General features: G+C 41.0%; 1 protein-coding gene across 2 annotated transcripts in view; it reads right to left on the reverse strand.

The window, feature by feature from the left end:
• Nucleotides 1-23,326, reverse strand: part of LOC110158618 (spectrin beta chain, non-erythrocytic 1) — a 28,990-nt gene extending 5,664 nt beyond the window's left edge. The window contains exons 1-26 of one of the 2 annotated variants that reach the window (XM_055148330.1): nucleotides 23,045-23,326; nucleotides 17,210-17,391; nucleotides 7,554-7,705; nucleotides 6,857-7,030; nucleotides 6,515-6,606; nucleotides 6,331-6,411; nucleotides 5,828-5,943; nucleotides 5,629-5,741; nucleotides 5,367-5,554; nucleotides 5,144-5,261; nucleotides 4,893-5,051; nucleotides 4,512-4,814; nucleotides 4,278-4,431; nucleotides 3,795-4,189; nucleotides 3,441-3,704; nucleotides 3,156-3,367; nucleotides 2,947-3,084; nucleotides 2,626-2,845; nucleotides 2,016-2,552; nucleotides 1,566-1,768; nucleotides 1,397-1,487; nucleotides 1,166-1,312; nucleotides 829-1,092; nucleotides 533-757; nucleotides 378-467; nucleotides 18-296 (exon numbers count right to left, since the gene is read on the reverse strand). In XM_055148330.1, the coding sequence (XP_055004305.1) occupies nucleotides 18-296; nucleotides 378-467; nucleotides 533-757; nucleotides 829-1,092; nucleotides 1,166-1,312; nucleotides 1,397-1,487; nucleotides 1,566-1,768; nucleotides 2,016-2,552; nucleotides 2,626-2,845; nucleotides 2,947-3,084; nucleotides 3,156-3,367; nucleotides 3,441-3,704; nucleotides 3,795-4,189; nucleotides 4,278-4,431; nucleotides 4,512-4,814; nucleotides 4,893-5,051; nucleotides 5,144-5,261; nucleotides 5,367-5,554; nucleotides 5,629-5,741; nucleotides 5,828-5,943; nucleotides 6,331-6,411; nucleotides 6,515-6,606; nucleotides 6,857-7,030; nucleotides 7,554-7,705; nucleotides 17,210-17,366 (4,872 nt within the window). In that variant the 5' untranslated portion in view covers nucleotides 17,367-17,391; nucleotides 23,045-23,326. Of the gene's footprint in view, nucleotides 1-17; nucleotides 297-377; nucleotides 468-532; nucleotides 758-828; nucleotides 1,093-1,165; nucleotides 1,313-1,396; nucleotides 1,488-1,565; nucleotides 1,769-2,015; nucleotides 2,553-2,625; nucleotides 2,846-2,946; nucleotides 3,085-3,155; nucleotides 3,368-3,440; nucleotides 3,705-3,794; nucleotides 4,190-4,277; nucleotides 4,432-4,511; nucleotides 4,815-4,892; nucleotides 5,052-5,143; nucleotides 5,262-5,366; nucleotides 5,555-5,628; nucleotides 5,742-5,827; nucleotides 5,944-6,330; nucleotides 6,412-6,514; nucleotides 6,607-6,856; nucleotides 7,031-7,553; nucleotides 7,706-13,308; nucleotides 14,062-17,209; nucleotides 17,392-23,044 lie in introns of those variants that run through there. The other variant, XM_055148329.1, reaches the window with a different exon arrangement.
• Nucleotides 23,327-26,186: the final 2,860 nt, after the last annotated feature.

Here is a 26,186-nt window from a genome sequence, read left to right on the forward strand (position 1 = left end):
AAGTATATCTTTTATACCTTAGCTTTTTCCTCAGACATCATATGCAGCTCCTGTTCTCCCATCCAGGCCTCAGCCTCGGCAGCATCAGCATAGAACTGCTGGGCGCGGTGGGCCTCCAGTAAACGTGCATGTCGATTGTCAGTCTCTGCCATCAGCTGATCCCACAGCTCCTTCAGTTCTGTGAGACGCTCCGTGAGCACAGACTGCCTCTCCCCGTCTACTTGGCTCTGAGTCTGGCCTCGTTTGTGGATATCGTCAATACGTGGCTGATGGCCTTGGATCTCCTTCTGCAAGGTCTAATCAATAAAATAGGAGAGTTTGGTTTAAAATGTTTATAGAGCTGTTATACTGCATCTTAAAGAAATCTGTAACGGTACCTGATTTTTCTTGATTAACAGCTGTACTGTGGGCAAGTCCTTTCCATTGTCTGAAGAAGTAGCCAATGGCATTCTCTCCTTTATCCACAGCTGAAAAAAGAAGAAGTTCATACCTGTACAAAGTACTAATCTTTGTATACTTAATGTTAACTTACAATTTCATCCTCTAAGTCTCTGTTGAACTGGTGAGCTTCTTTGGAGGCAAGCAGCTGCTGTCTGCGCAGCCTCAGAGGTTCCTGGAGCAGTGCAAAGCTGTCAGTTACTCTTCTCTGTTGGCCATCGACTTCCACCAGTCCTGCATCTTCCTGAGAAAGTGCCTGGGCCTGGGTCTGCAAAGACTGCACCTCCTTCTCTCTGACCTCCATTTGATGCTCTAACATCTAAACCAAAACAATACACAATTATGACAAGATAATTGACTCTATTGTTCTTTTTGAAAAACAACACTTACCTGGTGCTTTTTGAGCAATATGTTAACACTGGTTAAGTCTTTGCCATAGTCGTCACTTTGTAGCTGACCCTCTAGGTTTTTAAGCCAGACATCGAGGGCCGAGCAGCTCTGTGTGAAAAGTTCTGCCCTGTTAGCATCAAACAAGCACTGCGCTTTGGTGCGAGTGGTGTTCTCCAGCTCCTCCCACTGTTTCTGCAGATCCTCCAGAGTCTGCTCAACCACAGGCTTCAACTCAGGTTTTTCTGCCACAAGAGCCTGGCCCTCCTGGTAAAAAATGGAAGAGACAACAGCTTGAATACAGCCTGAATAAAGATTCAAAAAAGTGAATAGCACAAACCTTGTCAATTTTATCCAGCCAGTCTTTGTTAGATGCCAGCTCTGCCATAAATGCCTGATGTTTCTGCCATTTGCTGTGAAGATTCCTAGCCTCATCATAGGACATATCCTGAGCGGTTAGCATCTTTTCATTGATCCACAATGTCAACTGCAGAAAAATAAGGGTGCACATATTAATATTTTGTGATTATATTTTCATTGAACCTTCAAATGAAATTAAACATTATTTTACTTCTTGTCCATCTTGAAGGAAGTGCTGAAGCTCACGGTTATCTTTGAGCTTGGATAGTAACTCGTTTGCAGCCTGTTTATTCTTGAGATGCCTAAAATAAAGTAAAAAAAAAAAGTATTTATTTGCTGTAATTGTTTTGAAACTTAAACTTTTTGTTTTTTGCCCTGACCTTTCCTGGATGGAATCCACTTTCTCCTGGATCTTATCAGAGTTTGCATTGCCGTCGTTAATGAGTCTCCGTCCTGCCTCCACCACACCAGTTATCTTCTCCTCACTGGCCTCTGTAGTTGTGAGGAAATCTTCATGTTTTTTGATAGCCTCCTCTGCCCCCTGAAGACTGGTAGGCATCTCTGTGTGGGACAGCACATACTCCTACAGAGACACAAGTAAACACAAGATTTTGGTTATCTTTTAGTCAAATGTTATACTTGAGAAAGTTGTTGTGTAGAAAAGGGGAGTCCATGTGTTATACATTTAAAGTAGCACTCAATCAATAAACACACACTGTAAATGAGTACTATTTTTTTATGAATGGGTGACAGTCTCCACCACTAGGACAGAGTACTAAGTTTCCGTTTTTGCTCTATTTAGTATTATTTTGTGGGTCATATACACTTACTTGGCTGTTAAGAAAAGCCTCAGCTTGTTTTGCATCTCTGAGGAAAGTCTGAAAATCAAATGCTTGTGCCAGGAGACTGTGGCGGTTCTCCCACATGCGGCGAAGCTCATGCCACCCTGTGTCCAGAGCCTGGAGCCTCTGGGCCAGGAACATGTACTGGGCATCTGTCTGACCCTGAGTCACCTCTTCACCAACCGCACGCATCTTCTCATAATCGTCCTTGTAGTTATCCACCTCATTCTTGATACTCTCGTGTTGTGCTAGTAAACTCTCGGCCTCAGGCAGAGAGGTGGGGATGTCCTCTGATGCTATAGCAGTCTGGGTGCGTGAAAGCCATGATTGAAAATCGTCCAAATCTCGAAGGAAACCTTGTAGCTTGCTGGCTTCCCCCAATGATTCCTCACGGCGCTTCATTGTTGAGTTCAGTTCTTCCCAAACTTCCTTTATCTCTGCAAGTCTTCGCTGTGTCTCTCCTGCTTGATCTGGATGCTCTGAGGCCAACTTTTCTGCCTCTTTTTCCAGGTCATCCAGTTTTCCCTGTGAGAACAAACAATCTCAATAGAAATCATTCTCAAATACTGTCCATTAGCTGTGGATATTTCCACTATACCTGAATGGCCTCTAGGTCTCTCTCCATGCCAGTGAGCTTGCGCTGCAAAGCCATGACTCCAGCCAGGTCATTGCCCAAGCCCTGTGTGGACTCGATCACTTTGGTCTTCTCCTTCATCCATGTCTGGATCTCATTACATTCAAGATGGTAGTTCTGGATGTTAAGAGCGGAGTCCAGGGCTTGTTTCTTTTGGCCAGCCAGTAGTTCAAAGTCCTTCCATCTGTTAGACACATCAAATGCATATTTTAGATTTTTTTCCATTTTTTCTAAAATATTTCAATATTTCCCTCTTTGTCATACTAGAAAACTCTGATAGCTGACCTGTTATTGAGCTGGTCTTTGGTCTGGTGAATTTGGTCCTTGTTGCAGCTGTCCGAGCTCAGCAGTTGTTCAGCCACCTGGTTCACATCATTAACCCGACTGCTTAGGTTGTTCATCTCTGGCTCCAGTGTTTCAAATCTACACATCAGATTTACACAGTAATAAATGACTCATTTAACATTTGAATTGATAAAATAGGTTTCATGTACCTCTGCTGCACTACTTCCAAGTCTTCTAGTTTGGTAGGGATCTCCATGCCATGTAGCCACTGCTCTTTCTCCTCCACCCAAACCTGGCAGGCATCAGCTTCACTGAACATACGATAGAGGGCCAAGGCCCCCTCCAGTGCCTGGCGACGGGCTGCGGACAGCGTCTCCAGCTCCTCATAGCGCTGTTCAATTGCAGGTAAGCGACCCTCCACCTAAAAACAATAAGTCATTGATTTCAGATACAATCAACACATGTCAGACATAATGTATAAAAATGACACCAACTTCAGGAGAGCTTGTGTAGGTTTGGGGTAAGGCCTGGGCCTGCTCATGCAAGGAGTCAATCAGAGGGCGGTGACTATGGATCTCTTCCTCAACCTCTCTCTGCTTTCGAGCTAAAGATTGAGTAGAAAACTCATCATGGCCGACTTCCTGACTGGACACCTGTCGAAGAGTCTCCATTAGCCATGCCTCCATGTCATTAGCATCGGCTTCGAACTGGTGCATAGCCACAGCTTCCTTCAGACGCTGCTCTCTCAGCTTGGTTGTCTAGAAAAGACACATTAACACAAATGTATTATTTAGACAAAACTCCCATTGACAAGACAAAGTCAAAGTACAAAGAGCAATGATGTCTACCTCCTCCAGATGTGCCCACTGTGCCCGGATGTCCTGGATTCTCTCTGTGATCTCTGGTGCTCCAAAGTGACCCTCATTCACTAATGCCTCTCCAGCAGAAATACTATGACTGAGTGGTCCATAGCGAGCCGCCATCTCATCCCTGAAAGCCTCATGTTTGCTGAGCAGGTGAAGAGCAGAGGAGAGGTCTCGCCCACAGTCTCCACTGGCCAAAATCTGCTCCTGTTCCCTGATCCAAGCAGCTTCTTCTCCCAAATCCCACATGAACTGCCACAAACGCCGTGAGTCTTCGAGACGCTCTTTTCGCATTCCAGCAAGCTGACCAAGCTCCTCATAGGCTCGGCCCAACATGTCCACTTTCTCACTCACTAAAGCAGGTTCACATGGCTTGTAGGCTGAATTTAGAACAGATGACAAAGGTCAGAGCAGTTCTACACATTTGATGCAAGTACAAACTTTACATTAAACACTTTGGTGGCTCACCCTGTTCATAGGAAGTGAACCGAGTGGCTGCTGCCTGAACTCCCTTGATCCTCTCTGCCTGAGCCGAGATGTCTGCCTCCACCAGTGTGTGCTTCTGCAGCAGGTCTAATACATCATGTAAATGTTTACCACTGTCCTGAGACTGTAAGCGACCCTAAAAAACCAACAAAAAATATGTAATGTAAAATGTAAATGTTCTGTATACTGAAAGTCGTGATTCTAAACTAATCCTACCTTCATGTCAGCCATCCAGTCCATGATGTAACGCATCTCCTGAAACAGTCTTTGCAGGTCACGGTGAGCATTGAGGCGTTCCCTTCGTGCAGCGAGGAGCTCTTTCAGGTACTCCCACAGTCGAAGCACATTGTCTCTCCTGGCCAGTATACGGCGCACGTCGTGATAGCTCTCTGCTTCTAACTCTTTAGCCACAGCCTCCACAGCAGCGACACGCTCCCAGTATGCTCCAATGTCTGTCTCAATGGCCTCATGTTTACGTGTGGCTGCCTCAACAGCTCCAAGATCAGTCCCAAAATTGTCCTAGTGACAGAAGCAAAGGTTATGTAATAACATTTACAGAGAGGGTTTATTGTTTTTAGATATATTATGACACCGTACCTGGGATACTAGTCTTTGGTTCTCACTGAGCCAGGTCTCTCTCATTGCTGCTTTGCGATCAAATCGAGCAGCGAGCATCTCCAGCTTTTCTTGTCGAATGAGCTCATTCCTCAGTGCCAGTTCTCGCTCATGCTCTGCCTTTTCAAGTCTCTCCCAGGCCTGCATGAGATGACATAAAATGTTTATATTTGTGCCTTCTTAAAACATTTTAAAAACACACCCAGTGTAAAATAAGTGTCAGAAATTATTACCTTATTGATGTCAGATATGAGCTTTCCTTCTCTTGGCATGTATACTTTCTGGTTGTTAGCTCGCATTTTACTCTGTATTGTAAATAGCAGAACTTCCAAATTCCCTTTCTCAGTGAATCTGTGGAGAAATTGCAATGTGGACATAATGAACAATATTCTTCAGAGAATTCTCATTGTAAGTCATGAAAGATGGAAGAATTAAATTGAATGTGGTTTGACTCACTTGGGTGGCTTCTCGACTGTTCTGTAGGAGTTAAAAGCCTGGAGCTGATTCTGCACAGCACTCAAAGAGTTAGCCAGCTGTCGATCATTCAGAGTCACTATGGTCTGCTCAATCCACTGCAGCAGCTCTGACGCCAATGTCTCATATTTATCAATCAGTTGGTCTGCTTCAATAGCGTAGTCTAAAACCTGAGGCAAACACCATAGTTTAGTTTTGCATTGATACGAGGAAAAAAAGACATTACTGTCACAAAGTTTCTCACCTTGCCAATACGTTTTCCTTCTACTGCCAAAGCCTTCATCTTGGAGAAGTAGTGGTAATATGTAGCCACATATGTAATAATAGACTTCTCATCAGGCTGATCAACATTAACATCTAAGAATGTGCATTTTAATAAATGGCAGTGTAATAAATACATTGTGTTCTCATACACCACATGCAGGATCATTTTAAGCACATACCTTCAGGATCCAAGAGTTTGGTTAATCCAAGATCCTTTTCAGCAATATTAAATGCATTTTGAAGATTGTAGTGGGCATTGGACCTTTTCAAGTTGTCAAACTCAATCAGATCAGGTCTATACAAAAACACAAACATTTAATAAGAATATTTCTGATCACTCTATATCTCAATGTCATTATTTAGTTTAATCTAATAAATACCAATTTATGTGTATGGGCTAGTCTGTAATCCAGTTTAATTTATTATAGTAAAAATCTCTGATTTAAAACTGCCATTAATGCCAGCAGGATATGCAAGTGAGTGCAGCCAGCATTAGTCTATGTGGGATACAAGTGGGTTAGTCTTTCTGTGATCTAGGTCATCTTAAAATATGAGGCCCAATTTGAGATGTGAATTGAAACATAGGGAAGTGTAAACCACATCTTCATAAAACACAACTTTATATCATATCAGTGCATCTAGGAACGCATAGTACAAAAAAGTGCAGGAAGGAGTCATTGACCTGTGTTTGTGCACGATGGCATTGAACGCCATGCCATCTCTCCAGCTGGTGGTGAAGTTGTGGATGTTGACATTAGGATATCTACAACAGTGAAATCACACATTGATCATTAACCTTGAACTACATCTGTAATCAGAGGTCACATTAAGATAATCAGAATCCTTTTAAACTGCCCTTGTCTTACCCTGCAGTTTTCATTTGGCACCAAAGAAGAAGGGCATCTTTAGCCGATTTCTTCTCTTTGTTATCCTCCGTCTCCACACTGATGTCCTGAATCTGAAAACATTACATTGACAATTTATTTTACAATACAATGTAAAAATAACAATGTAATAAAAGATAAGGTAGGTGCAGATTATTCCATTGACTAATAATTACCAGGTCAATTACACTGCAGCAGCAGTTATCTCTTTTCAAATTGTCAGTGGATGAATGCTAAAACATGCAGACCTGAGAAGCCATGGGCAAGCTTCCACAGAGGGACTGCTGGATCCTGGGACAAGCTGTTGAATGAAGAGAGAATTACCTGGAAGCGGAGGATGATGGTCCAGATGAGACCCAGTGTGAGGCGGTGGTTCCCATCCACAATGTCATGTGACCCCATGTTTTCAAGATGGACTTTCTGTTCCTTGAGGAACTGCAATGCTTTGTCAACATTTTCCAGGCAGTGGATACGCATACGGCCCTTGGTGGGCTTTGGCTGTGGGGGAAGAGTTGTGAAGAGTTAGTTGGAATGTCACAATGTCAATTTTCATTTCAATAAAATGCAGTGCAAATGTAGATATTATAAAATATTTTTTTTTATGATTAGAATGAATACTTCTTTTAACCATATATATACTTAATCCTTACACACTTTAAAATTTCATCATTCAGTTTAAATCATTATCATTCCTATGTAGTATGTGACCAGCTTTTTTAAACCAAACTTTCTGAAAAGAAAATAATTAGTGTGACATAAATTAAATTTACATTTAAGCTCTTATGGTGTATACATTAACGTAAATCATATTTTAACTTCTAAAATTCCCCAATTATCCTTTAAAATATTATTATATTACTGTATTGTGACATTTATAACCCAAATATTGACAAATCAAGACCCCTCCCACATACTCTGCACATGAGTGTCACATGTGAGAAATAAGCTGATGGAGCATGGTTGCATTATAGTTTAGGTCATGAAAGGAGAAGTTAGAAGAGGTTTTCTGGGGGACACTGACCAGTTGCTCTCCTGACAGCACTTCCAGCAGACGGATTAGCATGCGGCCGTCCCGCAGGTCTGTGTACAAGTCACCAATGCGACAGGTGACTCTGCCCAAGTGAGAGTTAACCCATTTGGTGAAGGTTTTCTTTTGAACCGCTTCACGCTCATCTGTAAAATACACGAAAGAAGATCTAGGTTCAGTCACAGTTGACCAACAAAGCACAAAATTTCACTACCCATTTCAGTTAATGCAATTCAAATGGAGTAAACAACACTTCAGCTAGAAATACAGTGAATAGAAAGCCTGTTAAAGCTAGCACACACATCACAAATAAACAAAACTGCTTTACATGTGTTTACATGCACACCAATAATGTAATCATTATCTGATGTGAGTAATTGGATATTTCTCTGATTGTTCAAACTTGTACAGGTATTGACAAGGAAAATTGTGCAAAAAGGGCAAACTAATGTAAAAATGAAAGTGAAAATGTTAAAGACTGAAAATGTAATTTTAATATTTACCAGTTTTGATGACTAGATTACTTTTGTGCATGTAAGATTATTGAGTTATTTATTTACTGAAGTTAACTGATTTTTACTGGCCATATAAATGTACACACCATTTGTCACATTTAGTGACAGCTTTGAGATCACTCCTAGTTTACCAAAGGCAGTGGTTGTGGGTGCAATGCCAATTACCTACAGAAAAGCTTTGGTGTGACTATGCAAAAATGCCCATGTGTGTGAAGAAGATTTTCCTCGTTGCATTAAGAACTAAAAAGAGGTACAATAAATTAAGCTGTTAACAGCAGCTCAGACATATGGACTAAGGGAGTAAGAAGCTAATCCCACACCGCCACCTAACAAGGTGACCTCATTTCTAGGACACAAGTCTTCTGCCGTTTAAAAGACGATCGGTGAAGCATAGTACTTAATGCACAATGCTGTACGCAAACCAGGACTGACGGAAAATAGATCATATGAGCAGGTTTGCACTAATGACTTAAACAAAACCAAGTCCTTCCTCCGGCTGCTAATGAGATAACGATGCTTAGGATGAATGGATCCTTGCAAAAACGCTGCTGATAACAGCTACAAAACAATATTATAGTGTAACTGTGTTGCACAAAGACACAAATGAATAGTGACAGGGGTAAATAACTGTGACCGTTAACTGATTTTGAAATTTCAAACAGCAGGAGGGAGGGTGAAGAAATACCACAAGATATAACCGTAACCGTGAGCTAAGTACTTCCCCTAAACTCTATTCTGATACTGGGGCATTGTGTATATAACCACTGTGGCAGAAGCCACTCTATGGCAGAAGTTAGGCTTCTTATGCACCCATTATAAAGCCGGCCAAATGCTGTGTTAAGTGAGGAGGGTTGCATTCTTATGATAGCTTGGTCATGTTGGAACAGCCCAAGCACCAGGTAGAATACAGAGAGCAGTGGTCCCTAAACATGCTTGTGGTGTTGATGTGCCTCTAATGACAAGGCTACTGCATGACAACAGGAGCAAACAGAGCATTTGTGTCAGACATGTTTACTCATTACAGCAAACACAGCCACCACCGGACACTGAGGTAGATAAGCACCACAGCTGTAGAGAATAATGAAGTGTTTAGTTGGTGTAGGGCTGGTGCTCTCATGTTATCACATTCAGAAGGCTGAGGGCCCAAATCTCTGTAAGAAAAGGAGCCATAGCTTCTGTATGTCGTCAGCACCTCTGAAAACACCTGAGCGATGTGCCAACATAGTTTCACTCTGACATAAGAGATAAAACACAGGACAGTGGGAAAATGTCAGCTACACACGCCAAGTCTCTAATTATTGCTAAGGCGTCTTTAAGCTACAGTATAATCTCATATTTTGTAGACACATGCACCTAAACAGGTTTAGTTTCACACAGATTTTGATCAAGATAAAACACTCAATTAGATTTGCTAAACCACAATTCTTCTATTTTCTTTTGAAGGTGTATTTTCATTTATCAAGTAAGCCAATTATCTGTTCATGAACAAGACCGACAGTGTAAAGGCAGATATGAACATGTCTAGTTAGTCACAATAAATTGGGTTCTCAGTAGTGAGATGCTTTAGGTTTACTGGTCCTGGGGGATTTAGGTTCAGATACCAGAGCTTCTTCATATCTCTTTCTGTTTAGCCAAGGTCAGTCATTGATAATAAAAGTAATCTTCAATTAATCTCAGAAAAAATGCTGCTGAGCTAATCTGTTTGTTTAGTACATAGACACATAACTGACATTCAGCAATAACACAATAAACTGTTTTCTCTGTTTATTTTCTCTGAATTAACAGATCATTCAGAAACTTTAAAAAGTGCATTTATTCATAGGACTGTCATAAAATAATTTAATTGCTTGTGGTTTCTGACAGACAGGTCTAAGTGGACAAACAGCTCTTTCACACAGAGCTAATATTGCACTGTTCCTGTGTTTGTGTGTTATATGACAGTGCTCTGCTTCCTCCAGTGCCACCTCAGCACTGAGCACCAGGAAAGTCTTCTATAAAAAGACTAATGCAGGCTGCACTTTCACAGAAATAATGCATTCTGCAGATCTGGTCTAGTTTCTTGGCACAGCCATTGTGTTTATTGACAAAGATGAAAGAAAACCTCAGACTCTCTAGCTGCTAACTGCAGCCTCCTCCTGTCACCCACCCAGGTCATGTGCTGCACCCGTTTTGAACTGTTTTGGAATGCCTTTGAGTCCACAAACTCTCAAATCTCCCTCCCCACCCACGATGAGTGTGTATAGTCTCTGGTCACTCTGTCCTCACAAAGAATGAGAAAACATCCTTGTGTATATCTCACTTATGTATGGCCTTGTGTCAAGTTTTTGTGCCACATCGTTTCAATCTCCCTATATTAATTCAAGCAAACATGTAGATATAAATAACAGAACTTTTATGAAGTGCTTACGTGACTTGTGTGTGTTTGTTTTTCAAATTTATTTTAGAGATGTTTCTTTTACACAAATCTAAACAAGAAATACTTACATATGATTTGTGGCCAGTGTTGTGGTAACCATGGTTTTAATGATGCTTGCTACAGAAACAATGAGCACTACAGTATAATGAACTAATGGATTCTGATAAATGAGAGCTTAAGAGTTAATAGTTTAAACTAGAATAGCATACCTGCCAGTGAAATGTATTAAGTGTTCGGATCAAATGAAACTTGAAAAGACAAACTGTAAAAATATGCATGTTCTTTGAAGTGTCTGTGGGCGTTTACACTCTTCCCCCTCTTCTCACATTGAGAGAGGACTATTGCAAAACCGCTGCCCTTCCACATGTGGCACATGTTATTTTTACAAATGAACAGTTTGAGGTTTCAGCAAAAATGGGTGCAACTTTTTCCAAAATAGTGGCATTTTTCACTTGTTTTTATTCCTTTTGGTGCTAGTAACAGGTTATTACCTTCTGCACTATATGCAGCTGCTGCTGATAATGCAGGAGACAGTGGAGAGGACAGCCCAAGGCTAGTCCCATGAGATGCCACTGAAACTTTTTTAGCCACAACATCTGCAGACCAAACAGTGTCAACTATCAACAGCACTGTACTGCTCCGGACCCTTCTAAAGCTGCACCTTCTTGTGACCTAGAAGCCTGTCAATATTGGTCAAACTGTACAAACAAAACCCTTAAAAAACCATCTGTGTGAGTTTGTGTGCACACAATGAACTGTGGGTAATGTGACCCTGAGTTACAGCTGGAGGCCACAGAGCTACAGCTTTCAATGGTGTTGGTGATATTCAGTTACTTGATACAGTTCAGTGGAACTTGACTCAAAACGCATCAGTGACCTCAGCTACGCATCAAACTTAGAGGAAAGTCCAAGAATTCAAGTCAGTGCAGCACACAGATATTTAGTCATTGTTAACCAATACCTTCTCTGTGGTTAATTTTTAATATTAAGGGAAAATATGAATATGGCCTGTGAAAAGACAATATAATAGACAAAATAGTGACAGTTTGTTTAAGGTTTAAGGGGGTCGTTGACTGTGGTATCTAAATTATGTTTATTCTGGTTAAGTAAACCAGAGTGACATTTCATTCCAAAGTCCACAGGCAGCTAATTCAGAGGTCGGTGGAAGCACGGACAGTGACCCTATGGAGCAGGCCTGAGGCGTTACCCAGCTTACACTATCATTTATATATTAACCAGGAAATTATTCACTGCTCAGTCCAGCTCCCTGCATGCTTTGGGATAAGGGCAAGTAATGTTGAACATGTCCTTGACAATTGTGCCGTGAGCAGTTCTTTACACTTTATACTCTCATATAGGTAAATGTAATTACCACAGTTGAACTGAAATGTTTTTAAAAAAGTAATACCACTGACTTTAATTATAATGTTTTCCAGAGTTTGCACTGTTTAAATAAACTCAGGCATCCTGAGAAGATCAAGATGATTTCAAACTATTCTGTGTATGCGCACATTTCTCCTTTATCACATGAGCAGACTGAAGTCATGATTTAATACAGTAAGGTAGGGAGTGACATGAAGAATGAGCCCCAAGGCAAGTCAAACTGGAAATACAAGTAGGTGTAGCCAAAAAGGTGTTTGTGTCTGCGATAGTAATGTGCGTACACAGCCATGACAGCAACATCTACACACTAAATACAGTTTAAAGGACTTTATTTGGCTGTGGTCTTTCTCATGTACTGAGCACACAGAACTCACTATTATTTTTCAATACATGTGGGAGATCCATTGCCATTATAACATTGAAGCCAATCATGCATTTTAATTAAAAATCAGTTCATGTTGTATATTATGTAGGAGATGTTAATTTATTATACTGTAGCTCCCTCAACTGTAACTAAAAATCTACTTTAATTATTTAATATTTTATATTGACTAAAAGAATGTAAAATATGTAATAAGCATAACTTCTCCATAAAGTGCAGCCCCAGACGAGTGTCGGGCAGGGACCGGATGTGAAGGCTCCTCGTGGGTACGATATGCATGAGCTGGTACAGTGCACTTCAAACACCTCAATGTGCCAGCGACTTAGAGTTTATAGGCTTAGTGCGGGACATTAAACAACAACAGGTCCCACTCTATTCTTACCCCGAGACAGAAGTCATGTATTTGATTTTACTTTGATTTCTACAGTTTGTAAACTGATAAAATCTAATCACTGAAGCATATTAAATAACGGGTACACGTTTTTGCACACTATATCATTGACTTTCATGTTGCTATTATATAAGCCAGCTCCGTCGTCATTTGAACCATAACTGATTTCTGTGGCTGTACCTGTACAGCCGAGGACACAGAGCCATGCATTGTAATAAGATAAAAAAGGACAGGTGGCTGGTGATCAGGTGCCAGACTGCCGCCTGCTTTAAAGCTGATCTGAAGTTCGCTGAGTGAATGCAGCAGCAGTTTACAGTATATGTGTACTGTAGTTTACGCATGTATACTGTATACTTATATAGTATGAGAGGAGTCTCTCAGAGCTCACTTTTAATTATATAAGCTAAAAATGCTGAGTCTTATCAAACCTAGAGCACCTGCTGTTGGAGCAGATCACTATAAAGAAGTCTGCACTATTTTTCCTTCTGTTCGAGTAAATTTGTTATCTTATCATTTGTTAATATTAACCATACTTGTGTGAACCACAATAAAAGGCAACTTTAACCACTGTCTTTGAGTCACATAAAAATTGGACTGAAATGGTGACAGGCCTCAACTCTGGGACTCTGTGATCCAAAGGAGCACGTCGGTGCAGATCTTACCTTGCAGCTGTTTAAAGCGGCCCTCCAGGATGTTGGAGTATTGCACCTGGTTAACAAATGCTGCTGGGGAGAGACAGGGCTCTCTGTCCCTCTGCTCCCACTCCATGTTGATCTCACTCTACGCAATATTTCAGTCAGACGTCAAATGAATGGGGATAACTCCAGCATTGCCCAGCAGAGGCAGCCTTTCCGGACCAAACAGTCCCGAAGACAAAATAACTATGTCCAAGATTATTTCCTTCTTTCTGTTATGCCTCTTTAAGACACAGTATAATCTTGAAAATGTTGCCGCCTCTCCTTTTTCTTAACTATACGCACCAGTTTGTCCAATGAAAACACAGCTCCCAGCACAGGCGTGGAAGATCCAATTCAAAAAATTCTTCACAAACTAAAGTGAAGAACAAAATGTTCCTTTAACCTCCTCTTGTGTAGAAGTTCACCACACTTGTGGCCTCCAACTGGAGTCAAAACTTGTGGTCACAGTCCCTTGTGGTCCTTGTAAAGGAGCAGTCGAGTCCTTCCCTCCAAATGTAGGAGCAGAGCAGCTAACTGGCTGTGGTCGGATGGCTGTGTAAACAAAGCCTGCTGGGCCCACTGAAAATGGTGCCATTTGCATAAGGTGTGTTAGAGGGAGGAGCGCACACAGGGCAACTGAAGAGACAGTGGGGGAGGAGGAGTGGAGGTGGACTAAACCATTAGAGCTCTTCTCTGTCTATAGCTTCAGGAGGATTACTCCACTCTTCTTAATTCCTGGGAGCACTGGGAGTGGCCTGCCAGGACCTATATGTTCAGCGTGTCATCTAACTCAGTTGCTCACAACAGCTTTTACTGTCAACATTTTCAGCGTTTGATATAGCACTCACACAGGAAGGAAGTCATAGAGGAGCCTCAGTATGAGTGCTTTCCTGCCACAACTTTTGTATTGTGTGTTTGTATTCCTCTAATAACAGGTGGGTCAAGGCTGTCACCTAAATCAGCTCGGTAATAGTCAAATTTGTGATAACTAAATGATTTGGGATATCCTACTAATCATTTAAAAGGCCTATATAGTTTTCTGATCTCTTACAATGTTGTTTTCCTTATCACAAACACACATGGAGTTGTGTTTTGTTTCATTTAACACATGTTTAACATACAAACCCTGCATATTTAGACTTCTCTCAAACAGAAAACACTCTGTCCCACCCTGTGATGTCATGTAGTAATGCAGGAAGTGTTCCACTGTGTTTTTAAACTCCATACACCTTCACTAGAATTATTTGGATGATTTCAGCCCTGGATTTGCCAATCTCTACTGAACTGAAATAAAGGCAAAAGGCAGCTGTTAACTTGAAAACTACCACTACATGACATCACAAGCTGGAACAGAGCATTTTGTTCTTAGGACATGTAGACAGATAAAAAATAATTGATTTCTCAAACATGTGCAAAAGAAAGAAAACACAATCCCAGGTATGCTTTGGAGGAGGTGACAAAATTCTAATTTGGCTTAAAGCTCACAAGAGTCAGTTTTGCGTAATATAGGACTTTGAAGGAAATACATGTTGATAATCACAACGCTGGTCTGTACCCCTAAGGTCAAAAAGGTCCTGTGTATTGGGGAGGGAAGGGAATAACTGTCCGGGGGTCTCCAGTAAAGACCCCGGTGGTGGTTTTGATGTATGGGCTCATAATGGCAAGAGAGCATCTGGATGGATCTCATTAGACGGACAAGGCCCTGGTCTTTTGGTAACAAGGTGTTTTACAGAAGTGGACTGGACTAATGAGAGCCAACTCACTGCATTCAATCAGAAAAACAACTCTTGGTTTTAAAGATACAAGCCATATGTTTTATACTTTACATCCTGTTGACTTTATGTTTGGTGTGAAGTTTTGAACGGAGCTTGTCTTCCAAGTTGAGACATTCAAGAAGCTGCAATGATGTGTAAAATGAATGAATAATTGATGACACTTTGGAGAGAATAAAGGCTGGAAGCAGATGGGTGGGAGGTGTGAGGAGGAGTTTTGATCACGAGCAGAGGGCATTAATATTATTCATATTTAAACACTGCCAGCAAACTAAAGCTCGAGGGAACAAGTTAATAATACTATAATAAATATATTCTTCAATGAAAATGATTATCATTACACTTATATACTGTTGGTAGACTGCACAATTCTCGAATAAAACTGGATTACGATTTTTCTGCACCACTATTCGATTTTCAGTATACATTTAAGAATTTCCATTTGAATGAAGAAAAACAATTAATTCTGGTAATTTAACTATACAAATTAATAAAAGAATCCCATAAATTTCAGAACAAGTTTGTAGAGGCATAAACTTCAGGCACAGCAAGACTTTTCTACAAAAAGACCTTTACAATGTGATAAATGCTTCAACTCAAACTGCAATTTAAATCTGATTGTGAGAAACTGTGCAGTCCTGTTGTTTGGGGTTAAAAGTATAGATCTGTCATGGAAAAACATCAGTGAGAGTGAGTGATCATTTCGGAAGTGAAACAATCTCAAGGCACAGTTGAGAAAGCATCATGTGTAAGCAGCAGCAGTAGCTTACGACATGCACAGGGTCCTGATATTTGGGGAGAAGTGGAGGAGGCAGGAGGTGTTCCCCGGGGCAATGAGCCGCTGAGGCATGTCTAAGAATGTGCTCTCAGGTCTGCACTTGTCCCACGCTGATGGTATCACAGGTATTCAAAGCAGCCCCACAGCCCACAGCATTAACATACATAAAACATGGGACTAACTAGACTACTGCACGACTGCCACCCCCAATTTACAATGAAGAAAAATATGCAGTGCACTGTTAGAAATAAGTTCGTATCCAGTGTTTACTTAAGGAAATGGTTATTGTATTTGAAAGTGAAATGAGCTTAATCTTTTACTGGTTTGACTCTTGTGGCGCTCACAGTACAGTAGCCGTTTCTGTGTATAAGCAGGATTAAATGGGGTATATGGCTGTGTAATGCTGCCCTCTGCTGGGGTGGGTATGGGACTACTACTCTTTTGATAGTCTCTGCAACGGGAAACAACACAACACTGAATCCAAACTAAATACACAATGACATGTAAACCTACCAACTGTAGAATATGCCAATTCAGTGATCTCACTGAGTAGGATTGCTTGATTACGACAGAGTTGCAATTATTTGGCTTATTATTGAAATCATGATTACTTGTAAACTGTAAAAATTCATTTAGAGAGGAAAAAAAAACTAAAGTAATTTACGAGTAATGTTTTTGTGACACTTGTGTAGATTAGACAAGTGGCTTTACTCCAGGTTTTTGCAGGGTATGAGAATGAGATTATAACATGTTTGTAAATGAAGAGAGTAATAATTGAGAGAGATGTAGATTGTGTTTGAGGTGATCCAAAGCTGAACTCATCAGCCACTGGGCCACTGGGATGGGAGAGCAACCACAGCCCTCATATCTGCTGTGAAGCTTTTAGGCCTTGTCCTCATTTTCATGTATTTCTGTCCTGATCTTTTGGGACACACCAAAATTAAGTTTCACCTAAAATCACTGGACCTAATTAGAGTTTTGCTGCATTTACCAGTGAATTCCTTTTAAAATGTATCTCTGCCATCCATTTGATGAATTACTCCACACTTGTAGCATAAATGTGTGTATTTCATTTCTCATAATGGTCAATATTTTGATATGCTTAACGCAACAATAATGCTACATTATTCTAACATCTTTAGAGTTTAAAAATAGATCATGATAAAACTAAAGCAATAATTACTTTTCTTATTCATGGGTTTCAGTTTCCTGTTATATGCAGGTTATCCCATTATTGAGGACATTTCCCATTCCAAAGATATAATATTTAGTTTTAAATTGTTAATCACCATGGCAAGGGTTCTATTTTAACCATGTGTCTGTGTGTGCATCATACCGGCCAGTGCTTTGATGCGCGAGCGTTCGAAGAGGCGTGCTGAGCTGTTCTCATTGTCCCAGTCGGTCTCTGCGGCCAGGTCCCAGCGGTTGTTGATGTCATTGTACTGCTGCTGGATCTCCAGGCTGTCAAAGTCTGTGGGGGAGATGGTGCTCATGGTGCTTCAAGCAAACGCATCCAACCTACAACAGAAAAGGAAATACATTCAAACTAATGGGAAATATATCAGCACTCAGGTTCAGCTGCTGCTCTAAAGGCAAATACTCTTCAATGCAGTGTGATAAAACACTGGAGATAAGATCAATATTTGGTTAAGCAAAAACCCAAGTCACACTGGCTGCCTTTACATTGGGGATATTACAAGGGCTGGGTACTTTAACTTTTTTTTTTTCAGTAGGTTACTTCGATTCCTGTATTCTATAATATAAAATTATAGAAAAACAAATAAGAATTGTGAATAGAATAGTGTTTATAAAAGTAAGTGATTATAATTTATTTGAGGGATACATTGGCCATAAGATCACACTAGTCTGTAGTGTAATAGTCTGTAGTGCTCTCTCAGAACAAGCACCAGTTTATGGTATTTTTTTTTGGCATAGTACTACAACCCTCATTATTACTCCGTTATTTTATAATAACTAATGCTATTATGCACTAAGCAAAAAGCAGTCACAAAAAGTATAAGTGTTTTGATTTTACCCCAGAAGTTCAACTAGTATAAGATGTACAAATGGATAACAAGACAGGAACCCAAGCAAACCACAGCCTGACATCTTAATTTCCCTCTGTTCATTCTGAGACAATTGAGTGATAACAGAGAAGGACTGAAGGTGGATCAAAGTGGGGCAGTTTTAAAAATTGGCTGTGATACTAAATGATGTTTCCAGATGACTGTCTGTGTCTTGGATTTTGCCTACCCTCCACCAGGAGGTCTAGATTGAGATTATAACCCCACTAGAGCACCCCATTAAACCATAGGGGACATTTGCTTGGGAGCCTTGATCAGATTAATGCTTAGATTAATGCTCTGATTGAGTCCTCAGTTTGCTAATACCTGGGAGTTTAGCTGTTGTTATGTCTCGCCATACTGTCTGAACTTGTGATCACTCCGGAAACAGGGAGGAGTGAGTGAAAGCAGATACACAATGTTATTTACAGCGTCAGAGCGAGTGAAGACTGCCAAGCATCTCCTAAAGAGGAAACGTTCAGTTAATTACCCCATAAATGCTCTGTAATTTGTAATCAGGAGCATTGCGCCAAGACGTCAGACTTGGGAACACGATCGGTGAATGGGAACAAAATAGAATCAAATGAGATGAGCCACCAAGAAATGTATCAATTACACAACAGAAATCCAACATAAAAAAAGACTATTTAAACAAAAACAACCTTTGTTAATCCTATTACTGTGGTGCCAGATTAAGATGTGTCTGTGAGTAGAAACTAAATGCACGGATTACAGAAAAAGGCAGAATGATGTTGCCCCAATGACCTTTCAATTCTCGTAACATGGGGACACCGACTCCAGTGTGTGGCTATCAAATGTAAATATAATCTACATAATCTCAAACAGTGAAGTTTGTAGATATGTGTGAATAAACTGAGAGAAATATTATCTCTAATACACATTACAAATCTTTATAGTCATACATATCCTTTTATATTGTACAGCTTATTGTCAGCAAAGCAGAATCAGTGTTTGGGGTTCGGGCATTTGTGCCACTAAACAGTAAAAATGGGACAAGTAGCCAGAGTCATAAAGGCAGCTAATGTTGCAGGACAGGCCCAGAGGTATCAGGTCTTCCCTGTCGTGAGGCTGAGGCAGGGGGCAGGGTCAGAGGAGGGGTCAGGGGGAGGAGTCAGGGGAACTCTCTGCTCAGCGTGCAGACGACAGGCTCAGCTCGGTGTTTGTGCTCATCAGTGCTGCATGGATCAGACCAGTCAGGCCCTGACCTACTGTCACACTGTACTCTGCAGCTGCTGCCTCACACAGCACAATCTTTGAGATGAGAGAAGACTGTTGATCCCAGAGCAGAGAAAAATAACAGCTCTTGGTATACTATAGCGCAGATATTAAAGTGTGCACACAATGCCAGAATAAAAGTTATAATCGTAAATGTTAAATAAAATGACATGTTACAAGCTACACTTTCAAATGTGTAGCACTCATCACATATCTTTGTAATCAGCATGGGCAGAGATGCTGCCTGGACTCAGGGACAAACCAAAATGCTAACATGAGGAAAAATATAACTGTGCAAAGCCTGAAGAGATAAATGGAGTCCTATTAACATGAAGCTTGTCTAATGTAGTGTTTAAGAATGGGCCTATTATGGTCTGTTTTCTTTCTCTACATCTCTATTCTACACACACGAGATATTCCATTCATCATGGCTGTTTATTCAGGTGATCCTAAACAATAAAAATCAAATGGGAGACAGTTTTTATTAACATTTGTCTCTAGTCTTTAGACTTTGAAAATCTCAGACAAAAGAGTCCAGACATGTTATTCCCCCTAAAACACTGTAAATGCAATGAAGCAAAAAACATCACTGACCCCAATTTCCCTATTCACAGAGAATGCCACAAGATGCAGACACACACGCACAAAGAGATGTGGACTCTTTAGATTTGAGCAGTGACATGAAAGCACCATGTGTAAAACTGAACAGGGTGAAAGTGGGCCACAGCCTCAGGGCTAAGGCCAGGCACAGCAGAGGGACACCAGTCTCTCCCTAACAGCACCCATCACCCATCAACCATCACCCAGCTGCTGCTGCGGCTGCTTAATCAGGAGGAAGCTCACAAACAGACCAGCATCATGGTCCACAGGGGATTTAGGGCGCTGCACACGGGCCAGAGGTGGTGCACAGGGCCTGGGCCACAGGCCGCTCCAGACAATGAGCTCTGAACTGCATCTCTCCAATACACATCACATGACACAGATAATGACCTGTACATGACCAGAGCACCACTGTGCTCTGTAATTAGGCCTCATGTAAACCAGAATAAACTGCTCATAACCAAATTCAAACTAATGATGAGGGTGTGGCCATGCTTTTTACAGCTCACACTTTGCCTGAAGGGACTCTGAGCACAAAATAAAAGCATGTGGCGCTAAAATGGCCCCACACAATGGAGTCAGCAGTGTGCGGGGCCACCAAGCTGCTTTCTATTTGCAGAGATGGCACATGATCAGAGGCCCCTCACAGCACTGATCCTGTGTGAATGGGGTGCAGCCATCCTTTGTCGGCCTGTAGCATCATATCATATCAGGAAGGATGGCCACACCAACACGTGCCTGATTGGAGACTTTGAAAGTCCATAGATGCTCCTTAGACACAGCCGCCTAGACGTTAGATCTCCAAAAACCCAAAATCTAACAGAGTAAATGGTCTGACTATGTGCTGATCCTTGTGAAGATCCTTGTATGCAGCTAAACAAATATGAAAGATGAAAGCTTTAGACTGATGGTCTGTCAGTGTTTGTCTTTGCCTGACACATGATAGATGGAGCTCATTGTGCAGCACAGAAGCTGCACATTTAACTGAAGAAAACTTTGTTGAACATTATTAGACAAGCTCCTTAAAATGGATGTCTTTGATGCTTCTTTGTATGAGAAGTATGAGTATGAGTTATGAGTCCTCTGCCACAGGCACACACAAAGCACAACACACTTTGTATTTTACAGAGTCTGATTCTCCGTTGCAGCTACTTCATTTTACACTTGCCACTAAGTGCAAAAAACTGCTCAGACAGTGTCGTACAGCCAATTCCCTTCACTAGGTTAGTGCTATGGGTCATCGCAGCAGAAAGAGTGTGAGTGGTAACAATTGAAAGAATCTGTTGGAGAGGGATTTGAAGAATCAGCACTCTGGGGGGGCACATTCACAGTCCATCTCCTTTGTTGGGCTTTAACCAGAGACAGACGCTCATCCGCACTGACAGACTTCAGTGTCACCAAAGCAGCAGGGCTCCTGTTTGTACACAATATACTCACTGGCATCAGCCATGTCAGGAATCAATCTGGCAATTCAGAGTTTATGTGACAATATTAACTTTTTAAGTCATGCTTCTGAACAAAAACATTCTTTCCTGCTGCTGCCTGCATTATAGCACCCTCTGTCGGTACAAGCTCTTTAAACCTAGAATTTATAATTTTTACCTAAAATGACTTTATTCATACTTTTAAAAATGCTTTCAAATTGCTTTGGAAAATACCAAACAAATGATGATCATTCAAATATATTATAGCAGTTTATGTTTAACTTGTTAACCTTTTATTTGTTTACTGTTAATTCATAAAAAATGTGAGCTCAGACAGATCACAGACATCGTTACTAAAAATATATCCACATTAAGATGCCACTTGAATACTTCTTGAAAACTATCAATTTCCATGATTCCATGGGTCATTTTGATGTAATTCAATCACCGTTTCCTTCTCTCTCTCTGTTAAACCTATTCTGTCAGCCTATTGCATGTTTTGGAGTCGGTATAGTCCAGATAACAATTATTGGATAACTATATTAGTTAACCAAATTTCAATAACTGATGATTAGTTGTGAATAACTTATTTCAGCATTATAAAAACACATTACTTATATTACTTATCCATTTTCCATGTTGGTCCATCAGAATATAAAGCAAAAGACATTTGTCTTCAGAGGTCAGTGTAATGTGAAATGCCACATTTCTGAAAAGATATTATTCAGCTGTGTTGGTTCTAATGAGGTAGTAACAGCAGGACCCAGGTTCAACACCAGAGCATAGTCTCTTTGTTTGTCAGGGCCATCTCCAATCAATAGCTTAAGTCACAATTAGGGACCCACTCATCACTGTAGAAAAGCAGGACTCTAAATGCTTTTGCCAATCACATCTCTTATTTGCACTGGCAAACCTTTATTTCAACATGAACACATGTTTTCTCATTGTTCTCTGATACTGACACTTCTTGCAGTTTCTAAAGTTAACATTAAAAATAGTTTCTGTATCAGAGTGTGTACTTCTATCCACCACACTCAGATACAAAATCCCAAATGAGTCTTTCTGGAGCATAACCCTCCATTACCATAAATACTACTCAAGTGTCAGTGCCAACATGCCCAGAGACAAACCCCAGCATTTCCCAGAGCTGCACTGAACTGAATACTGTCATTTAGAGCCACCACTTTGGCTTAGGGTGAACAGGTCATTGTGGCTCATCTACTCCACACGTGGTCACAAGCCATTACCCTACTGAATTAAACATAGTGGCTAATAGGAGGAGTGCTGTTTACAAACCACCTGTTCTGATTGAATCCTGGTTTGAAATCCACCTGGTGCCTCTTGCTTCATTCACAAAAAAACTGATTTCTACCGCGCAAAGAATCTGAGCCATATCCTAACAGAAGCAACCCAAAAAAAAAAAAAAAAAAACAAGAGATGATGCAGTCCTGTTACATATAACATTTTGTATGAAACAGCAGTGCGATGGAGACACAAACAAAGGTGGCTTTATTCTAGCTAGTCTAGTGGATGCAGACGACGACTCAACAGAAGGAACGATGATCAAATGTGCAAGCGTTTGACATGGGCACAAACAAAGGCATAAGATGAGACAGCCATGGACATATGAATCACCAAGTAACGCCATACATTGCAGTCAGCTACCACCAGCAGCTATTAAATATGCACGCATTTCTGCAAACCATTGATCATTCAGTTTAAAAATATCAAACATCAACGCGGAGCTATGATAAGCTAGTAGCGATGAAGCTAATGGCAGGGCATCTTTTCATTTGCTATTTATAGGTAGCGTGATTGTGAATTAAAAAACAAATATAAAACACTTACCGCTTATTTGGTCTCGTTCAAGTGATACAGGAGTAATTTTATACTCCAAAATGTCGCCACATATGAAAAAATCCTCACACGCTAGCTAAAAAATAGGCTAATTTCAAATGGTTAAAAATCCCAGGTGGTTTGATAAAGTCCGTCCAATCCGCATCCATGAAATACAACGTTACGAAACCGAAAATGTGGTAAATTCTGGACTAAAACGGGGAGCAGAGGAGATGGGATCGCTGTTAAAGGAAAAGAGGCTGTCTTCTTCAGCAGGTATGTATGAATCGGGGTATCCGCAGCGTCGTCTTTTTCTTCTTCCCCCCGAAGCATCCGTGAGTGAAGGCCGCCGTGCCGTGCGTCCCCGTCGGTCACTCCTCCTCCGCTGCTCCCGCTCCCTCACCGTAGCCCCCAGTCTCCAACCAACGCTGTTGAACGGGGACAAGAAAGAAAGCGGTGGCCGTGTGTGGAGCAGCTAGTTACGGGTGTGGGAGGGTGGAAGGTGGCAGGAGGGAGCTGTGGGCTGGTGGGTGGACGAGTGGGTGGGTAGCTGGAGCTGACCCTTCGCAGTCACATGGGGAACACCGCGCACATTTTCAGCCTTTCTCTTCTAGCATCATTATGTCCAAGAATGTTACTGTGCGTGCGTGGTGCTGTCCCTGGTGCTAAAGCAGAGACAGCAGCAGCAGCAGTCACATTAGTACTGTATGTTAATCTACCCATGAACGCGAGTCTACCGTGCTTTTCTAGTCATGTTGGCCATTAATCTACCCTACATATTGTGGCCAAATGGATTAAAGGCATTTTACAGTAAAGCCATGATATCATCTGTTTTATAGCCATTTTTGAACATTTATATGGGCTATTGTACAAAAGCACAGCATATTTTTACTGCAGTAGGTTAACCAAATGGACTATTTATAGCCAGCACAGTTAGATAGCCTATATAAGATGAATATTATTCAAGTCCCATCACTCTCCATCTCTTCAGGATAGCAATGCATTTGACAGACCGTTTTTCTTAACATGCAGTGTCCTATAAAATCGACAAGGCTATGAAATAGTGATTCATACCTGTGTAATAGGTTTTGGAAGCAACCATAGCCTATCTTTGAATGGACTAAATAATTCCTTAGTATGCGATATATGGCTTAAGCTATTTATACATCAAGATCTCATTTCTGTAGCCAAGATGAGCGAGGATATTGTGGTTTATTCTCACTGTGTTTAAAAAAAAGGTCCTGTCACTGAAGCTGTTTAATGTCAGTGTCTTCTGGTGGCCCCCAAAACTGCAACGCTCCAATTAGAGCAGGGGCTGGTGTGTACACCCCTCGTGGGTCTACAGGGATGGTACATTTGTGCATGGGCGTAGCTGCAACAACAAAGTGCTAGTGGTGAGAGTCTTGTGGGGATGATGGTGTTTTAGGGAGGGCTGAGCAGTTCTGAGAAGAGCATGCTACTCATTACAAGCAGTTAGTGGTAATGAAAAGCCCTGCCATGTTGTTAGTCTAGTTCCACTATTTTGCACTGTGGCTGTGAAAGTATTGCAGTGAAGCATTTTCAGGAACAAGTGGAAGCTAAGAATTAAATTTACCCTCTGCACATATTTGACCATTGATCTGTGACTGTATTCAGGCCATAAAGAGTTTATTTGGATGAATAGTCTAGTCTGCAAACGCATTTTGAATAACTTTTCAGAGAAGTGGTGATACCCCTGTAAGCAAGAAGTTAGTGGCAGTCCGAAGCCTAAAAAAAATTCCTCCTCTTTTTAGGTTATTTAGTCTATACTACACTAGGAGTCATCACAGCAAAGTGTGCAATTAATTGTTGTGCATTATCATACCCTTTATCTATGGAAAAATTCCAGATATATAATTTACTGTATTTAGGAAAGCTATACCTCGATGAGTTTGTACATAAACTGAGACACACCCAACCTGTTTACGCCCAGGGCCCCAGCTGCCCAGTGCAGAGATCACCCACAATCCTCTGTGACAAAAGGAAGAGCTGAGCGCAGGATGTGGAGATGCCATCGGCTGCCTCTGTGAGTCTAGCACAGTGCTTTCTGCAGATAACAGCAGTTTAGACTAAACCCCCCTCTGTCTGCTCACTATAGACCGAACTGGATGGGGTCACCACAAGTGTAACTGGTGCAACTCCAGCCTTTGGTGAAGTTAGTGAGAGGGTTCATAACTAAGTATCATGGGTATTTTTCCCAGGACAATGTGTGTGTCCAAATATGCCCCACACTAAAGCTGAATCATATGACTGCAGTTCTGAGAAATGATCGTCTCTGTATGGACCACTCACCAAAAATGTCACAGGAAGGCCGAGTATGGCTCAATGTAAAACAATATAGACCAGACAATAAGCATGTAGCAGTGGGCAACTAATGTAGTTGCTCCATAAACTAGTTGGTATGATATGTTGTAAGTAGTAACATTTCTTTCTCATGCATCTTTAAGCAATAGTTTTTATCTCTTTTTTATGTGGAAAGTTTTACCTTTACATCTGGTTTTGTTCTTAAGTCACCACTATCCCAGTGCTATTGTCCGGTCATGGTGACCTACTAAAAGATATTTATATCCTCACAACTCTTTCTGAGAAGTCTCCAAGGTCAAACATGCTATTTCTGCTTCTTTTACATCAATCCCACCCTCTTTCCTCTCGCTCTTCTCCTAAACTAGTTGCTAGAGGTCACACTGCTGTTCCAGTTTCAAATTACATCATAATGAGATGGACTGAAACCAGGACAGTGAGAAACTGCAGTCGCACCAAAGCTTGACTCATAGAGATCTAAGCACAAGGAGCAACAACTGTTGAGACTGACTCACAGATGGACAGGATATAAGTTAGAGCAGGAATATGAAGCAGGTGGGCCATGTATACCCTAAAATGAAATATCATCTTTCAGTCCCTCATAAAGAGAATTAACAGTTTTGTAAAATAACCAAGTTACCAAGAGACTTCACCATCACTCAGTGTACAGTATTAAATTTATAATGGACAAAGAGCTCCCCCTGATGGTTATCTATATAAATAGCATAATCAGAATGTAATGGGAAAACATTTTTTTTCTGTTCTGGCTGGAGGTGAGGCAGGCAACAAATGACTTAAAGCTTCGTATAAAGAAAGACCACTCAAGTATACAAAA

This window comes from Boleophthalmus pectinirostris, unplaced genomic scaffold (assembly GCF_026225935.1).
Source record: "Boleophthalmus pectinirostris isolate CB_2022bp ecotype Guang Dong unplaced genomic scaffold, ASM2622593v1 HiC_scaffold_12, whole genome shotgun sequence".
Classification (NCBI taxonomy): domain Eukaryota; kingdom Metazoa; phylum Chordata; class Actinopteri; order Gobiiformes; family Gobiidae; genus Boleophthalmus; species Boleophthalmus pectinirostris.